General features: G+C 43.7%; 1 protein-coding gene across 1 annotated transcript in view; it reads left to right on the forward strand.

Moving 5' to 3' along the window:
• Window positions 1-13,826, forward strand: part of PRKCH (protein kinase C eta) — a 204,397-nt gene extending 190,571 nt beyond the window's left edge. Inside the window, exons 13-14 of the mRNA XM_090270959.1 lie at window positions 10,947-11,090; window positions 12,544-13,826. Of these exons, the coding sequence (XP_090127085.1) occupies window positions 10,947-11,090; window positions 12,544-12,690 (291 nt within the window). The 3' untranslated portion in view covers window positions 12,691-13,826. The remainder of the gene's footprint in view (window positions 1-10,946; window positions 11,091-12,543) is intronic.
• Window positions 13,827-16,138: the final 2,312 nt, after the last annotated feature.

Below are 16,138 nucleotides of genomic sequence, written 5' to 3' on the forward strand. Positions count from 1 at the left end.
TGGGGAGAATATGAAAGAAAGTTACTGTAAGATTCTTTAACTAAAGAGGGGTGGTGTAATATTGGATTTCTGGTCAAGAGGGCAGAGTAGGTAAATGCTGTGCTCCTCCCAAAACGACATCAAAATTACAACTAAGTTATAGAACATGCATTACTGAGAGCCACCTGAAGACTAGCTGAACAGCAGTCCTATAGCTAAGAATATAAAGAAGAAGTAACAATGAGAGGAGCAGAGATCAGGACAAGCAGGTCTCATACTCACAGTGTGGCAGTTAAGAAGTGGGAGGTTTATCTAGACTATGGAGGTTCCCCCCTGAGGAGTGAGGGGTCCCAGTGCCACACCAGTCTCCCCAGCTTAGGGCAATAGTGGTGGGAAGAGGAATCCACATAACATCTGGCTGTAAAAACCAGTGGGGATTGTGTCTGAGTGAGAGGGAGGGCCTCTGGAGTCCCAGGCATTCACTCACAAACTTATGGGGTTGGCCAAAAAGTTTGTTTTATTTTTTTTTGTATGATGACTCTAGTAGTACTTAGTTGTCATTAACTTTACTCAAAACAAATTTGGTTAGATTGTATTGTGATAGCTGTCATATCATTGTGCATTTAAAAAATTTTTTTTAGTTTATCAACATTTGTGAATTTTTCTGCAGCCATTTTAATATGGAAGATGGAAGAAAGTATGCAACATTTTCTGAGAATTATACTTTATTATTTCAAGAAAGGTAAAAATGCAACTGAAACGCAAAATAAGTTTTGTGTAGTATTTGGAGAAGGTGCTGTGACTGAGCAAACAGGTCAAAAGTGGTTTGCAAAGTTTCTTGGTACTAGTGACATTTGGGCCCAATAATCCTTTGTTGCAGGGCTGTCTATATGCAGATATGCTGTCTTTATGGAAGATATTTAGCAGCACTTCTGGCCTCTGCCCACCAGAAGCCAATAGCAAGAGATAGATGACATACTCAGAATACCCAAATTAATAAAATTATTGGTGAAAATGAAAATTTTGTCTTTTCTTTTATGGAAATGACTAAATGGACTTTTTGGCCAACTCTGTATTTTTTCTGAGCTACAGCTCTTGGGGAGCAGATCAAAAAGTGCCAAGGACCTGTAGGGAGAAACTGAATTGACTAGTAAGAGGGCAGCTCTCTCCCAGAACAAAGCCCTGGAAGGCACAATTATTCCTTTGTTGAGCCCTCCTCCCACCCACACAGCAGGAGCAGTTGGGTGCCAAATCTCTGATCTCTATTAACCTGGCTAACAAGTTCACCAAATTGATTCTCCGAGACCCCGCCCCACCCACCTCATGCATCTGCCCAAGCCATTTCCAGTGGACTTCCTTCACAAGCATCATACTGCAGACTTTCCCCAAATATCTCAAACACCAGACAAGCAGTAGCTGGCTTCAGTGTGCTTTGTATCTCTTGCTAAGCAGCCCCAAGCCTGGCGCAATGCAAGTTGAGACCAGTAACCATTTGTAACTCGTGTTAGGTGGCCCCAAACCTGACATAAGCTGTGGCCAGTCGTGGCTTGGAAAGTTAACTTCAACTAAGTGGCCACAAGCCTGGCACGGATGGTGGCTAGACTCAGCTTACATTGTTGTATACCTACCAAAGGGTCCCAAGCCTGGCACTAGTGGTAGCCAGCCTCAATTCACAACATAACCTCTCCCAAGCACCTTGAAACCCAGAACCAGCAGCAATAACCACATATCACTTTGTACCTCCTATCAGGTGGCCCCATGCCAGGCACAAACAGTGGCTGACTTTGGCCTACACTGGAGCCTTTTCTAAGAGGCTCCAGAACCAACATACCTGGTGGCCAGCTTCAAACCACACCAGAGCACCATCCAACCAGCTACACAAATGACACACCTGAAGGGCAGACTTGGCTGGCGCCAGAGCCCTGTGAAAGTGACTCCTGCACTGAGGGGTTAGCCCCTGCACAACAACTTACAGTTATAGTCATGGCCAGCCCTCGCAGTCAGTCAGCCTGAGGGTCAGTCCTTCCCACTAACATCAAATAGCAATCAAGGCTCAACTATAGTAGCTGGGAACCCACCACCCACATAAAGGACACCTGGCTCAGGTCACCTGGAAGACTATGCCACTGAACCTCATAGGATACCTACTATGTAAGGCCACTCTGTCAAGATGAGGAGATGTAGCATTCTAATACATAGAAACAAACACAGGGAGTCAGCCAAAATGAGATAACCATGTTCCAAATGAAAGAACAGGACAAAATTCCAGAAAAAGAACTAAACAAAATGGAGACAAGCCATCTATCAGATACAGAGTTCAAAACACAGGTTATATTGATGCTCAATGAACTTAAGGGAATAATAGATGAACTCAGTGAGAACCTCAGCAAAAGATAGAAACCATAAAAAAGAACCAGTTAAAAATGAAGAATACAGTAACTGCAATGAAGAATACATTAGAGAAAATCAACATTAGAGGAAATCAACATCAAATTAAATAAAGCAGAGGATCAAATCAGCAATATGAAAGACATGGTGGAAAACACCCAATCAGAACAGCAAACAGGAAAAAGAATTTTAAAAAAGAAAGGTAGTTAAAGGGACCTCTGGGACAACATCAAGCATACCAACACTTACATTATGGGGATACCAGGAGGATAAGAGAGAGCAACAGATTAAAAACCTATTTAAGAAATAACTGAAAACTTCCTTAACCTGATTAAGGAAATAAACATGTAAGTCCAGAAAGTGTGGAGTCCCAAACAAGATGAACCCAAAGAAGCCCACACCAAGACACAACATAATTAAAATGCCAAAAGTTAAAGACAGTGCAAAACTTCAAAGCAGCAAAACTTCAAAGTAGCAAGAGAAAAAGCAGTTACCTACAAGGAAGCTCCCATAGGACTGTCAGCTGATCTTTTAACAGAAACTTTAAAGGCCAGAAAGGACTAGCATGAAATATTCAAAGTGATGAAAAGCAAAGGCCTGCAACCAAGATTAATCTACCCAGCAAGGCTCTCATTTAGAATATAAGGGGAGACAAAGAGCTTCCTGGACAAGAAAAAGCTAAACCAATATTACAAGAAATGTTAAAGGGACTTCTTTATGTAGAAAATGATTAAAAATATGAATAAGAAAATATGGGGGGGAAATGCTCAGTGACTAAAGCCAACACTTAAAAAAAGCAGTGGACCAGCCAACTATAAAGCTAATACAAAGGTTAAAAGGCAAAGGTAGGAAGATAATGTGTGACCACAACAGTAAATGAAGGGATACACACAAACACATACAAAAATAAAAAGCAACATAAATGGGGAGGAGGGGTAAGTAAAACTGGTAGTAGTTTTAGTATATGTTCGAAATTAAGCAATCCTCAACCTAAAATAGACTGCTATAAACATAGTTTGGTATATATGGAGCACATGGTGACCACAAACCAAGAGTCTTAAGATTTTATACATGAAATAAAGAGAAAGGAATGTGAATGACATGACAGAAAGTTATCAAGAGACAAGAGCAAGAGAATAACAAATGTACAGAGAACTGCAAAAACAATCAAAACAATTAATAAAATGGCAATAACTACATACCTATAAATAATTACTTTAAGTCTAAATAGGTTAAATGCTACAATCAAAAGACAAATGGATAAAGAAGATGTGGGACGTATATGCAATGGAATATTACTCAGCTATGAAAAAAGAATGAACTCTTGCCATTTGTGACAACATGGATGGACCTAGAGGGTATTATTCTAAGTGAAATATGTCAGAAAAAGACAAATACCGTGTGATTTCACTTGTATGTGGAACTTAATAAATAAAACAGTAATAAACTCAGAGAAGGAATTGATGGTTGCCAAATGGGACGTGTGTTGGGGGCTGGATGAAAAAGGTGTAGGGATTAAGTACAAACTGTCAGTTACAAAGTAGTCATGGAGATGTAAGGTACAGCATCAGGAATTTGGTGAATAATATAGATAGACAAAATTAGGTTTGCAGTTGTTTGTATGGAAAATAATATAATAATAAATAATAGTACAAGAATAAACTGTACACTCATAACTGTAAACCTACTTTTCCCCACCCTGTATTGTAATAACTATGCATAGTGTCAGACGGATACTAGACTTATCAGGATGATCACTTCATAAAGTTATATAAATGTCCAATTGTAATGTTGTACACCCGAAACTCATAATATTGTATGCCAACTGTAATTGAAAAAAAAACAAAAACTATGCCATTCTTTTTCCTACTCCAACAGCTGCTCCCTGCCCAACCCAGTCTGGATCTGGATCCCTGCACGCAGTGAGAACAGCAGGGAGATCTGCCGTGGGTGGACAGCCTAGTGTATGCTACTCAGATCCAATGAGAACAGGCTAAAGCAACACTCCTTCCCTTGCTCCTCCAATATTCCATAGCAACAGCATTCTGTACAAAAACCTGTCCTTGGGAAGATTATGGTTTGTTTCCTCAGAGCCATTTAAAACTCCAGTGTGTATCCTCCCCCACCCCAGTCTCCATCCTGCCCCCAGTGGTGTGCTGTCAGCCTCATCTTAGGTTGACCTGTTTGTTTCTGCCTTTCCCTATGGAAAGTCAAAGCCCTGGTGTCTCTCTCCTCCCATGCTGCCCCGTCAGCTAACATGTCTACTCTTGTCCGTATTACCACTGCTGCGGGCTGACAGTGCTGCTGCCACAGGGCATTCTTGTGTCTGTGCATGAAGCAGGGTGAAAGGAGAAGATTGGCTACTGGTCTTCCTAACTAGGTCAGACTGTCTGTGACAGTGGCAAGAGAGACCTGTGTGGCTGCTAACAGGCACGCACAAGTGTGCATTTGGTCAGCCTCGTGTTGCACGCCCGTGTTGAGGTCGGCCATCACAGCCATGAACCATCCTCTATTCTGTGTCCTGCGCTCTTTGCCCTCCTTCCCCAGGTCTCTCTGTAGAGCCATACAATGCCTTCTTTCCACTTCCGAGCGTCCCCTGGAATATCGATGAGGATGTCCTGTGGCATAGTTCCCTTCCCTTTGGGCTTGCCAGCACTAGCTGCTAGCTCTCTCTGCCCTTTTGTCTCAAATTGAATGAAAGGAGAAGGTCATTTTGTTTGTCCAACATCCAAATCCAACTATTAGGTAGAATATACATTATGTTCTCCATCCTGGAAGAAAATCTTATTAGACTGATTGCTCTATTTATATAACTAGTCCTCTTCCCCTGAAATCAGACAGATTTTGAAAGGAAAAAAAAAAACAACTTTTAGCTATTGCCTACATTTGAAAGAGTTTCAAAGTACACTTGGATCCTGTTATATCAAAAGACATTATTACATAGGGTTCATTTAATCTCTACCCTATGGAACATCCAACAGCTCACAACCAAAGCCTCTGTACGTGTAGCAGAGGCCACAGGACAGGGCAGTGCTGTGCTGACACCAGATTTACAAAGACATTACTCTGTTGCACCCTTCCTCCTGCATTCACTATCTCCTTTCTGTTGTTAAAGCAGATACAACTGCATGGTGAAACCTGACTAGTATTTGTCTTCTTGTTTTAAGATTGTCTTTAGAAATCTGTACGTGCAGAAAAATTGTTTTCCAGAGACCATGACTACCACCCCACTGTTAGAGCCTGGGGCTGTGGAAGCAGAAACAGCCCTTGTCCTATCTTTACTGGCGGCTACAAAGTGGAGGAGCAGGGAGAGCCAGATGAGCCTCGGGGTCAAAACCAACCTCAGATTTTAGTCTCTAGGTCCATGCTCCTGCCTTTAGGCAGAACAGGATGGACTTACAACTGGTTTAACAAGATGCTTACGGATAGGAACATTTATTAAGGGCTTCTTGTGTAACAGGTTTTTTATGTTGGTTATCTCATTTACTTGTCATAGGAACCTTCTGAAGTACAGAAAAATCTCCATTTTACAGTTGGGGAATCTGAGGCCCAGAGAAGTTAAGAAATTTGTACAAGGTCACACAGCTCATTGGCGACAGAACTGGTATACAGACATAGATTATGGGACTGCAGAGCCTAACCAGTCAACTTCTGTGCCCTCCCAGTCAGAGGGTCTCTTATTTTTTATCTGTCTTTCCCTAGTTTACAATAGGCTTCCCTGGACATGCTTGTATAGACCTGCCCTAAATTCTACATTTCACTGTAGAACTTCCTTCAGGAAGACACATGGCTGACTGTTTTCTCCTGTGGTCAGACTACCGCAGCCTTGAAAGAGCTGTCAAAATCCTCATTCTTAGGTCGGGTGTGCCTCTGATTCCTGCCGCAGCCTCTGGTTAAATTCCACCTTAAGAAGGCCACTGCAGAAGGAAGGGGAATGTGAAGGGAGTCCTTGCATTCTTGATCCCTCTCCCCCCTCCCGCTGGCCAGTCAGCTTGAGACTTACATTTGGAGTGGAATCAGATTTTCCACCCTGGCCTCCTTACTCTTTGCAGCCTATAAAGTGCTTTTATTGACCCCAGAAAACATTCTGCCTCCTTCACTGAATATGTCTTGCATCTTTCATGAGGTCACTTTGTTTTCCTCCTTGGCAGACTTTCTCATTGGGACCACAGAAAGGAAGGTCAGTTGAGGTGAGGCAAATTTTAAGTGTGACCTTAGACACAGACAAGTGACTGCTCAAACATCGTTCACTTGTTTGGCATTTGAGTCCCATTAGGAACACGAGCAAGTAAAGTTTTCTGTGAATGGATTATGCCATTACCCTTCACAGCCTCAGGAACATGGTATTTAGGTTGAGTCCTGTGCCTGGCCTGGGGCAGCAAGCTCCTTGGTCCCCAACCCTACACACCTCTACCACTGTGGCCTGTGAGAGACTTCAGGCAGGGGACAAATGGTACCTGTTCCCTTAACTCTCCATCTGTGCATCTTTGGAGAGGGGTGACCATAGCAGGGCTATAACCTCCTCTTTGAAATGACCCTTGTCCTGGTGTTTGTTCTGTGGTATTTGGTCTCCTCTGGCTTCTCCGTGAGCCCCTCCCACTGCCACCCTGGCTTTCTTCTCAGTCGGTGCCAGGTCTCAGCGGCCATGCAAAGTCAGCGAGTAAAGCCCGCCAGCCATGTGGAACCTGCGGCCGACCAGGGCTTGTCTGCCCCGTCTAAAGAGGCAGCCTCTCTTCAATGCCAGGCCCTTTTTATGAAGAAGAAATACAGGTCTTAGTGTTCCAGAATATCCCGTTTTCCAAGAGAAATTGGAAAACTTTACTTTTATGTGATGAGACACTTCCTAGTTTTTAAATGTTTGGCAAGTAATTAAAAGTATTTTAAAACACACTCTATGGGCCAAACACAATGTCTGAGGCCAGGGCCTGGTCTCGGTTTTAGACTCTCTCCTCCTCTCTAGAATCCTGCCTGCCCTCCCACATTAGCTCTTCTTGCTCTCTCATCAAATGCTGACATCCCAGAGTTAGACCTCTAACCCTGGGCTGCACCCCAGGTTTACACAGCCAGTCATCTCCCTGTGGAGGTGTGTGCACCTCAAATGCAAAGCTGAGCTCATCAGCATCCCAAATCCGCACACTGTCGCTCTTGAGAAATGTTAGGTGTGGTGTTGTTCCTCTGACAAAGTACTATTACTACCGCTACTGCTTCTGTCAATGTTAATACTACCCGCAGTAGTTAATCTGTTGCTTCTCTCGTTACCCATTTCTGTTACCCAACATCACTGCTGTGTCAGCTGGCCAGGGCGGACAGGCCCTGTGGCCTTGAACTCCCTCGTTCCCCCTTCACCCAGCTCCCTGCTATGCAGCTTGTGTGTTCTTCTTCCACAGGCCCTGCAGGACTTGCTCCCAGCTCCCAACATTTCCTTCCCACTAACCAGACTCTCCCAGTTTCTGAACCTGTTATGTCCCCTCAGCTTTCGTCTCAACCTCCTCAACTGTTCCCCTGCCGCCAGTGCCCGCCCTCTCCATTTGGGCTTCATTTATCACCCTGGGCCAGAGTCACCTCCCAGATCACAGGGCAGCTCCCGTCACTAACCTCTTCATACACTTTTAATGGAACCTACGGGCTGCCCCCTGGTTCCTCAGCCACCTCTGCCTGCCCACCGCCCTGCACCACATGCTTCTCCTCCAAAGTAACGGGCGCCTGCACGTGTCTGTGCATTTGTGCTGTGTTGCCATGAAGGAGAGAGACAATTGTGCCCGTGTTTATTCTGTCCATCTGCCTAATCTCGGTCCAATGCCACCTCTTCCCTAAGGCCACTACTTGCCTTCTCACCACCAGCCCCCAGTGCTGCTCGCCCAGTTCCCCCAGCACTTAGTGCTCTCGCCATTCCATCCAGCTGTGTATTACGGACAGTTAGCTTGCCTCCACCCCCTTCTCTTGATCAACTCCTTCATCCTTATGTTACTCCTGCTGTCCTTATCATCTGTATGTCTGCATGAGGCCTCACGCGCTGCCTTGCATACAGTACACACCTGTAAACTTTTGTAAATTGAACTGAATTAAATTTTAAGTGGAGAATGGCTGTATTTAAGGGCTTAAGACAAGATATTAAAAGTCAAAACAATAGTGCTTTCTTACTCAAAGGATTTATCAGAGCCCTAAGAGAAAGTATCAAGCTAGTGAAAGGGTTAGTCTATCTGTCTTCATTTACAGGGATGCAGTTTTTAGAGGAGCAGCAGCCAAGATTAGGGCTACTTTTCCTTAGGCGATACCATTCCCCAGTGCCCTGTGGAAGCTTGGCTTCAGTGCTGGGGCAGGGAAGAATGGGCAAAGTCTCTAGGACACTGGCATTTCTGCCACCCTGGCATCGAGAGCCATGCACCGTTCCCCTTGCCCAGAAGAACAGGTTGTACCCACACGTTCACAAGCTGTCCTCTGCTAGCATCATTGACGGGCCTTGGAATTTCCCACAACCCACCTGGATCTGTTCTCCCATCCTTGTATATTGAGTTTTTTGGTAATTAGTTCTTAGAATAGAAATTGCTCTTCTATCAGGGATTGTATCCCATTGATTTTCCTAAGGAGAGAATCTTCCTATTTCTTTTATGTATGTATTTTCCCTTTCTTTTCTGAGTTGCTAATACAGTAGACCCTCTCTATATCGCAGTTCACTTATCGCGACCTCACTGTATTGCGGAATTATTTTAAATATTATATTTAATTATTTATAGCGGATTTTTCGCTATGTTGCGGGATTTTGCAGTACTGTATACATATGTTGTTAAAGTCACGTAGGTTTAAGAGTGTAGAATATGTTTAAGAACATAAGTAGTGTTTATAAAAGTGTGGAAAAGGTTAATAAAGGAGTGGGAAAGGTTAATAAGGGATTGGGAACGGTTTATAAGTGTGTGGGAAGGGTTTGTAAAGCCTTAAAATATATATAAATACTAAGATAAATGTAAGGTTTCTACTTCGTGGATATTCACCTATCGCGAGAGGGTCTAAACATAATACCCGCGATAAGTGAGGGATCACTGTATTACTATTCCCAACATCCAGCAGCATGACCTCCTAGCTCTTATAGAACTGAATTATTAGATGCATATTTCCTAAACCCACACCGACCACTATACATGCCTGGCGGGCTCACTGCTCAGATTGGACCACCTGTGGCCTTCCATCCTTGTCACTAGCAGAGATAAGAAGCATTAAACCCCATCTGTGTCTTCATTTTTTTTTTTTTTTAATTGGCTCCCATTGAAGCTTTTTCTGCATTTTATGAGGCCCATCTGTCAGATTTGCTTCGGGACTTTGGCTCCCACCTCTTTTCTCCATATGATCATTTTCAGCTGAAGTAACACTGGAGGCTTTGCAGCTGTGGACACCTGGCATGGCAGGATAGCCACCTCTAACATCACCTTTTCACATCTGCACCTTCCACATGATTGCCCTTTTATTGAGTCTAGAAATTCCACTTCAAAGCAATGTCTATGAACACAGAATCACTTCTGTATTCATGAGTCAAACTTGGAAAGGGGTGCTCAGGGGCTGCCATGAGTTGTCATAAACTTGTTCAAAGATAACTTGATTTAACTTTAAAACCAAAAACAAAATGTATTATCCAAGGCAATTTTCTTTTAAAAATGGGAAATTAAATTAGCTTCAGTGTTTTTGAAATCCAAAATCACATTCCAGCCAGGAAAAGTGAATTAGCCCATATAGTCCTTGGTCAGGACCTGATCAAAACACCTTTATTGGCCATTTTGTGAAAGTAAATTTAGCCCAAAACATCTTGATAGGAATACCACCCGAAGGACGTTTCCCAATTGATATAAATACAGAAGATTTATATACACACATCACTTGACTGTGTGGCAATGCTTGTTTTAGTTGTTAACCCACGTAGCAAGATGTTCAATCATTAAGCATTTCAAAATGGAAGGACAGAGGAGAAGGGAGCATCTTGGAAAAAATACTTTTCCCTTAAAACTATGATATCTTTGTTGCATAAAGAAAAGTGGCCAATTTTGTTTATCCTAGAGCCAGAACACAGAACTTTTTTCACCCTTGCGGCTTCTTCACAGAGATCTTCCAAACAATGACTCTCACTCTTCTCCCTGTGGTCTTGTCAGAGAATGGGACTGCCAGCCAGCTAGTCGGATCTCTCAGAAAAATGACACAGCTGTTCCTAAAAGTAGCCCCATTCATAAGATGTGGGCTGTCTACAACTGCAGAGCTGAAGAAAGGCTCACTCTTTTATAAAGAGTTTTTCTTCAAGGAGGGAAAAAAGAAACACATGGTATTTACAGAAAAGAAAACTAGACACTTCAGCTTTGTTTTAGTGGCCACATCTGAAATGGAAGTGAGGAAGGCCATAAAAACACAAGCAATTGCACTTTAAGGAATGATTCGCACTGGCTGTGCTGCACAGGATGGAAAATTCAACTAGTTCAACAAGATCAGCCAGAAAGCCTCACGCAGGCCCCTCTGCCAGAGCCGAGGCCTACCAACCGCCTTGTGACATACTTGTTGTATATGATTGAATGACTGACACTCTCTCTCCCCCTCTCTCCCAGTTCATGACCAAGAACCCAACCATGCGCTTGGGCAGCCTGACCCAGGGTGGTGAGCATGCCATCTTAAGACATCCTTTCTTTAAGGAAATAGACTGGGCCCAGCTGAACCATCGCCAACTAGAACCACCTTTCAGACCCAGAATCGTAAGTGTCCGAGACCATCATGGTAGACTTTCTTCTTTCTTAAATGTCATAGTGTTCCACTGACGTCTTTCGAGCAAGTGGTTGGTTCCCTGCGGAGTTCCCGAACCAGAAGGTCAACCTGACACTTGGCAGGGCAGCCTCACCTCGGGGCAGGCTGGGCTCCTTGCCCCTGCGGCCACACCTCTCCATGTGCCCAGGTCACTTCTCGTGAAGCTTCCACCTTGCTTGCCCTGGTGTCATTCTCTCTTAACCTAAGTTATGGTTTCCTGGTATCTGAGGAGACTGAAACTTTCCAGGTTTCTCTGAAAGAGTTTGCCTAAGTGAGAAACTCATCCTTCCTAAGCCAGTTTCTTTATACTCCTTAATCAGGGCACCTTTCCCAAGCCCCCAAGGAAGTACAGATGGCACGGAATGTTACTCAGTTCTCTAAGCCTCACTCCTTGGCGTGGAGAGACTGAGTCTGTCACAGCTACTACACACAGAGCTCAGGCCAGGACAGACCAAGTCCCTTTTGACTGGAGAAATACTGGGAGCCCCAGAGGTACCTCCCCATGCTGGGCAGGGTGGCCTTCCTGAGGATGGTCCAGCTCTTGGTATGAGAAGTAAGCTCTTTCTTAGCTGTGGGTCAAGAGATCCACAATGGGAAGGCAGAGATGCTGGGCTAGCAGTAGGTCAAGACTTAGGGGGACAACGGGTGCTCCAAAGGAGAGAAGAAACATATCATGGGCTCAGGTAAGAGGTGAGAGGTCTAACAGAAGTAGAAATGATTTTTCAACATAGTTTATAAAGATGTCAGACACTAACATTGCCAAACACACAACTAGCTTAATCTATAATAGCCTGGTAGGTCGGATACTAGACACCCAAAGGTAAAGCCACTGCTTTTAATGGGCATCCACCTGCCAGCTTTTCTGGGACAAGCAAAGCTTAGCCAGATGGGCATAATGAATATCACAGGTGAGTAAAGTAAGATGCAATCTGTTCCCTAAATTCAGCGTTTTCAAGAAGTCTTTCAAGAAAAATCTCTTCAAGCACACAGACCTGTGTACAAACAATAAATGGAGCAAGTGTGAACTCAGCCTCTTTTTGACAAATACGAGCTTGTGTGCCTCTCAGTACAGCCTGCTGAGAAGAGGCACCTCAGTGAAACAGAGTATAAAGGGTGAGTAAGTCGGCTGATTCAGGGGACAAAATTAATTCCTTAGCCTCCCAGCCTAAGGCTGGCCTAACTCAGCAAGATTTTCATGGAGTTAGTGAATTGGTGGTTACCAAATGCCATAATAATACACAATGCAGTAGATTCACTATAAAATGCTGTTTAATCATAATTGTTATAACTGTAAATAATGCTCCAGAGTGAGTGGCAGGCAGTTCTCTGACCTCACCGGGCTAAGTCTCATGGAAGATGAGTAAGTCTCGAGCACATAATCTGACCCTTGTTTCCTTTTAACAGAAATCCCGAGAAGACGTCAGTAATTTTGACCCTGACTTCATAAAAGAAGAGCCAGTTTTAACGCCAGTTGATGAGGGACATCTTCCTATGATTAACCAGGATGAGTTTAGAAACTTTTCCTTTGTGTCTCCAGAATTGCAACCTTAGCCTGATGGGGAATGAGAGGGATGGCATGAGAATCACAAGGGCACCCAGATTTTCCAGGAATTGCCCTTGTGGGGAACTCCCCAGCATCAGCCTTAGAATAAGAACGTGAACGTCAGGGAGCAGGGGGTGAACTCCAAAGGACTGAACTTCAAGACATCAACTATTTCAGGACCTGAGGGAGCCGTGGCACTGGAAATAGTTAATACTGTAATGAGATTTCATGAAGAAATATACTGTTCAACCTATGTGCTTCCCTGGCTGTTTCGGGCTTGGGATAGTAAGAGGAACCAAAAGGAGAGAAGGTGTGAAGAATAAACTAGATTCTAGAAAATATTCTGAGCCAAACAGGCTTTTTGCTAAGGGACAAACCACGGCTTTGTGTGGACCCGTCTGTGCTCTTCTATAAGCCAACGAGCTCCTAATACTGACAGTCTGCAAGAAGTCACTAAATGCTAATGAAGAATCTAAGGATAAGGACATGGATGGCTTTCCACACAGCAAGTGGTATGCAAAAAAATGCATACCCTAAAGCCCAGTCCTGAAAGTAGGTATTGGGCACCAAGACAACATTCCCGTTCATTCTCTTATCCTTACCTCGATATTTATTGAGCACCGAGCGAGATGGTGCCGCAATACTGAGCGCCCAGTGGGACAGTGTAAGCAGATTTGCGTTCATCAAGCCTTCCTGTACTGTCCATTAATTTACCTGAATGGTGTTTGCATTCCGTGAGATGCCTTTCCACGTTGCATATGTTATACTTCTGTGTCTGCACTTAACTCTTTTTTTTTCACTCAAAGCTCACTGCCACAGCAGCAGCTGTCCACAGAATCAGCAGATGAACTAGCGGTGCCTACTGCCTGCTGACTTGTGGACTTCATCGTGGGGCAATGTGTCATTATTGCTCTGGATTCCTCAGTGAAGAATCTCACGCCACACGTCCATGACCAGACTTACGGCTTATACATTAGCAGTTTATTTAAATTATATTTTAAGAGACAGAGATGTTTGTTTGGTATGCATTTTAATAATCAGAAATGGCACTTGTAAACAGGACATTAAAGAAGGACCTTACAATATATGCCCATATATTGAGTTGGAGAATATTATCTGGATGGAAATAAATGCATTTTGTAGCAAAAGGAAAAAATTTTGTCTTGTCTAAAAGGATTTGTCTACTAGAAGAGCAGATATCCAATGGAAATAATAGTTTTGAGCAGAATGGATAGAATTCTTGACTTAAAGCAAATTCTGAGAGGAAAGGTTGACATAACCTCTGTGTATCCCTTAAAAGAACGTCACCTGTCCCTTGCTGACCGCACTGTTGTTCTGAATCATGGTAATGACTGTTAAGCATTGCTGCAACAGACTAACTCTAGAACTCTCAGTAATTAGATATAATATTTATTTCTCATTCACATAAAGTATAGTGCAAGTTCAGTGGCCCTCTTCTATCTTATAATTATGCCATCTGGAATGTAGCTTCCAAGGTTGCCATGGCAAGGAAAAGAACGATGAAGGAGGTGCTTGTTACCTAACGACCTCTCTGAGACATGTAGCACCTTGCTTACATTTGATTGGCCAGAATGCAGCCTCCCTCTAACCACGAAAGGGATGGGGAATTACAGAGAGCAGCAAGGGGCGTCTGGCTAGTAGTAACAGTCTCATCCCAGGGTGAAAAGGGACTTTTGAATGAGTAGAATAGCTAGGAAGCCTCCCTTTTACTTTCTTTGTTTAGCACTTAGCCATTCCTAGGCACTCTCATCTACATAATTTCACTAGATCTTCATAATATCCCTGGGAGGTAAGGCAGGTCATTCTACCACTATTTCCAGTGTGAGTACCATGGCACATTTTACAAATGAAAGGAAAAGAGAGGCTCAAAGAAGCTGAGTTATTGGTTGCCCAGAGGTTTCAGACTTGGTAAGGAGTGAATCCAGTCTAGAGTCTAAATCTCTGAACTACTAACCCAACAGACTTCTGGAAAGGAGGGGATTGTTCTGACCTTGGGACTTTTTGGCCCTTAGTTACTTTGCAGTTCAGGGTCTTCTACTGCTCTGTGGGGCTGATTAACTTGATACGGTTCATCCCACACTGGTAAAGAACCATGATGAATAAAACATGCCTCCTGTGTGTTTACAAAGTCCATTTCTTGGCTCTGCAAAGGACCTGCATTTCTCTTTGATGAGTCTGTAATCACTCATTAGCGTCCCTCTTCACAATCTATTCTCAAGCCTGCTTGGATGGTCATTCTTTTCAGATAATTCCAGACCTATCAGACAGATAGATTATTGGCAGCCAATCATTTTACTATGATAGGATTTCTGTTGCTTCTTCCTCATTTCTTTTTTTTTTATATGTGAGGAGAGAGGGAAGGTACAGGATATTTACTGAAAATTCAGGGCCTCTAACTCTAGAGTCAGAGCTCAGCTTCACATCTTTCATCAGTTCTCCTAAACCTTGCCTCCCTTCGGAGGATCACAAGGCTGGAGGCTGGCCAGTACTTCCTGGGCAGACTGGCCATAGGCCATTCAATCAGCAGGTGCCGAGTCTGCTGCCAGAACTGCTGGCTTCCCCAGCTCCGTTGGCAGCATGAGGTCAAGAGTTCACACTGACCTTCCCCTTCCTCTTGGATAAGGAATATTCAGAGATCCTCAGGTCCTATCACCCTGCTGTCCTCCCTAGCTACTTTTCATCCCCACACCCATTCACCCCTGCCCTCGCACATTATTCCACACTGCACTAGACATGCAGGCCAAGTATTTGAAAGGAAAATACCTACAAAGCATTTGATTTGAGATGTTGATCAGCTTTTGACTGCAAAAGATGTTTTCACTTAATAATAATGGCTAACATTTAGTGCACATCTGTTATCTGTTCCAAACCCTTTAAATGCATTTACTCATTCAACACTTCAAGAGTTGTCTCTCATCTTCATTGTACAGATGGGGAAACTGAGGTACAGCAAGATTAAGCAACTTGTCCAAAGTCACACAACTGAAGCAGTAGGATTTGGAACTCCAGAGTTCCTACTTTTATAGCTCAATTTGGTGAGGTTCTTCTATTAAGGCCAATTTTACTTCCCCCCACTTCTGCGGGGTTTTAAGAATAAAAAGTGTGTAACACTGGGATTGGCAGGGAGCACTAAATAACTGCCAACTGGGCAGAAGAGTACTAGTCATCTTGTCTGTAGGACCATTTATCAGCAATGAGATTATGGGATTCGCATATCAAAAGCCTGGCACTAGTAACCTCCTTTCAGAGAAAGAAAACTGATTCCAAAAAACCTCCGCTGCCTTGCGGCATACCTCTTCAGGGGAAAGGCTAGGGGAGTAAACCCCGACAGAAAATCCGGAGCCGGAGTCCCTAAGGCGGTTTGACGTTGTAGTCAACACCGGCAACTCCTGCGGCGCACCTGAAGCCAAGCTGTATTGACTTCGTCTTTCCCTT

Source organism: Furipterus horrens, unplaced genomic scaffold (assembly GCF_987537825.1).
Source record: "Furipterus horrens unplaced genomic scaffold, mFurHor1.1.pri manual_scaffold_3, whole genome shotgun sequence".
NCBI lineage: Eukaryota > Metazoa > Chordata > Mammalia > Chiroptera > Furipteridae > Furipterus > Furipterus horrens.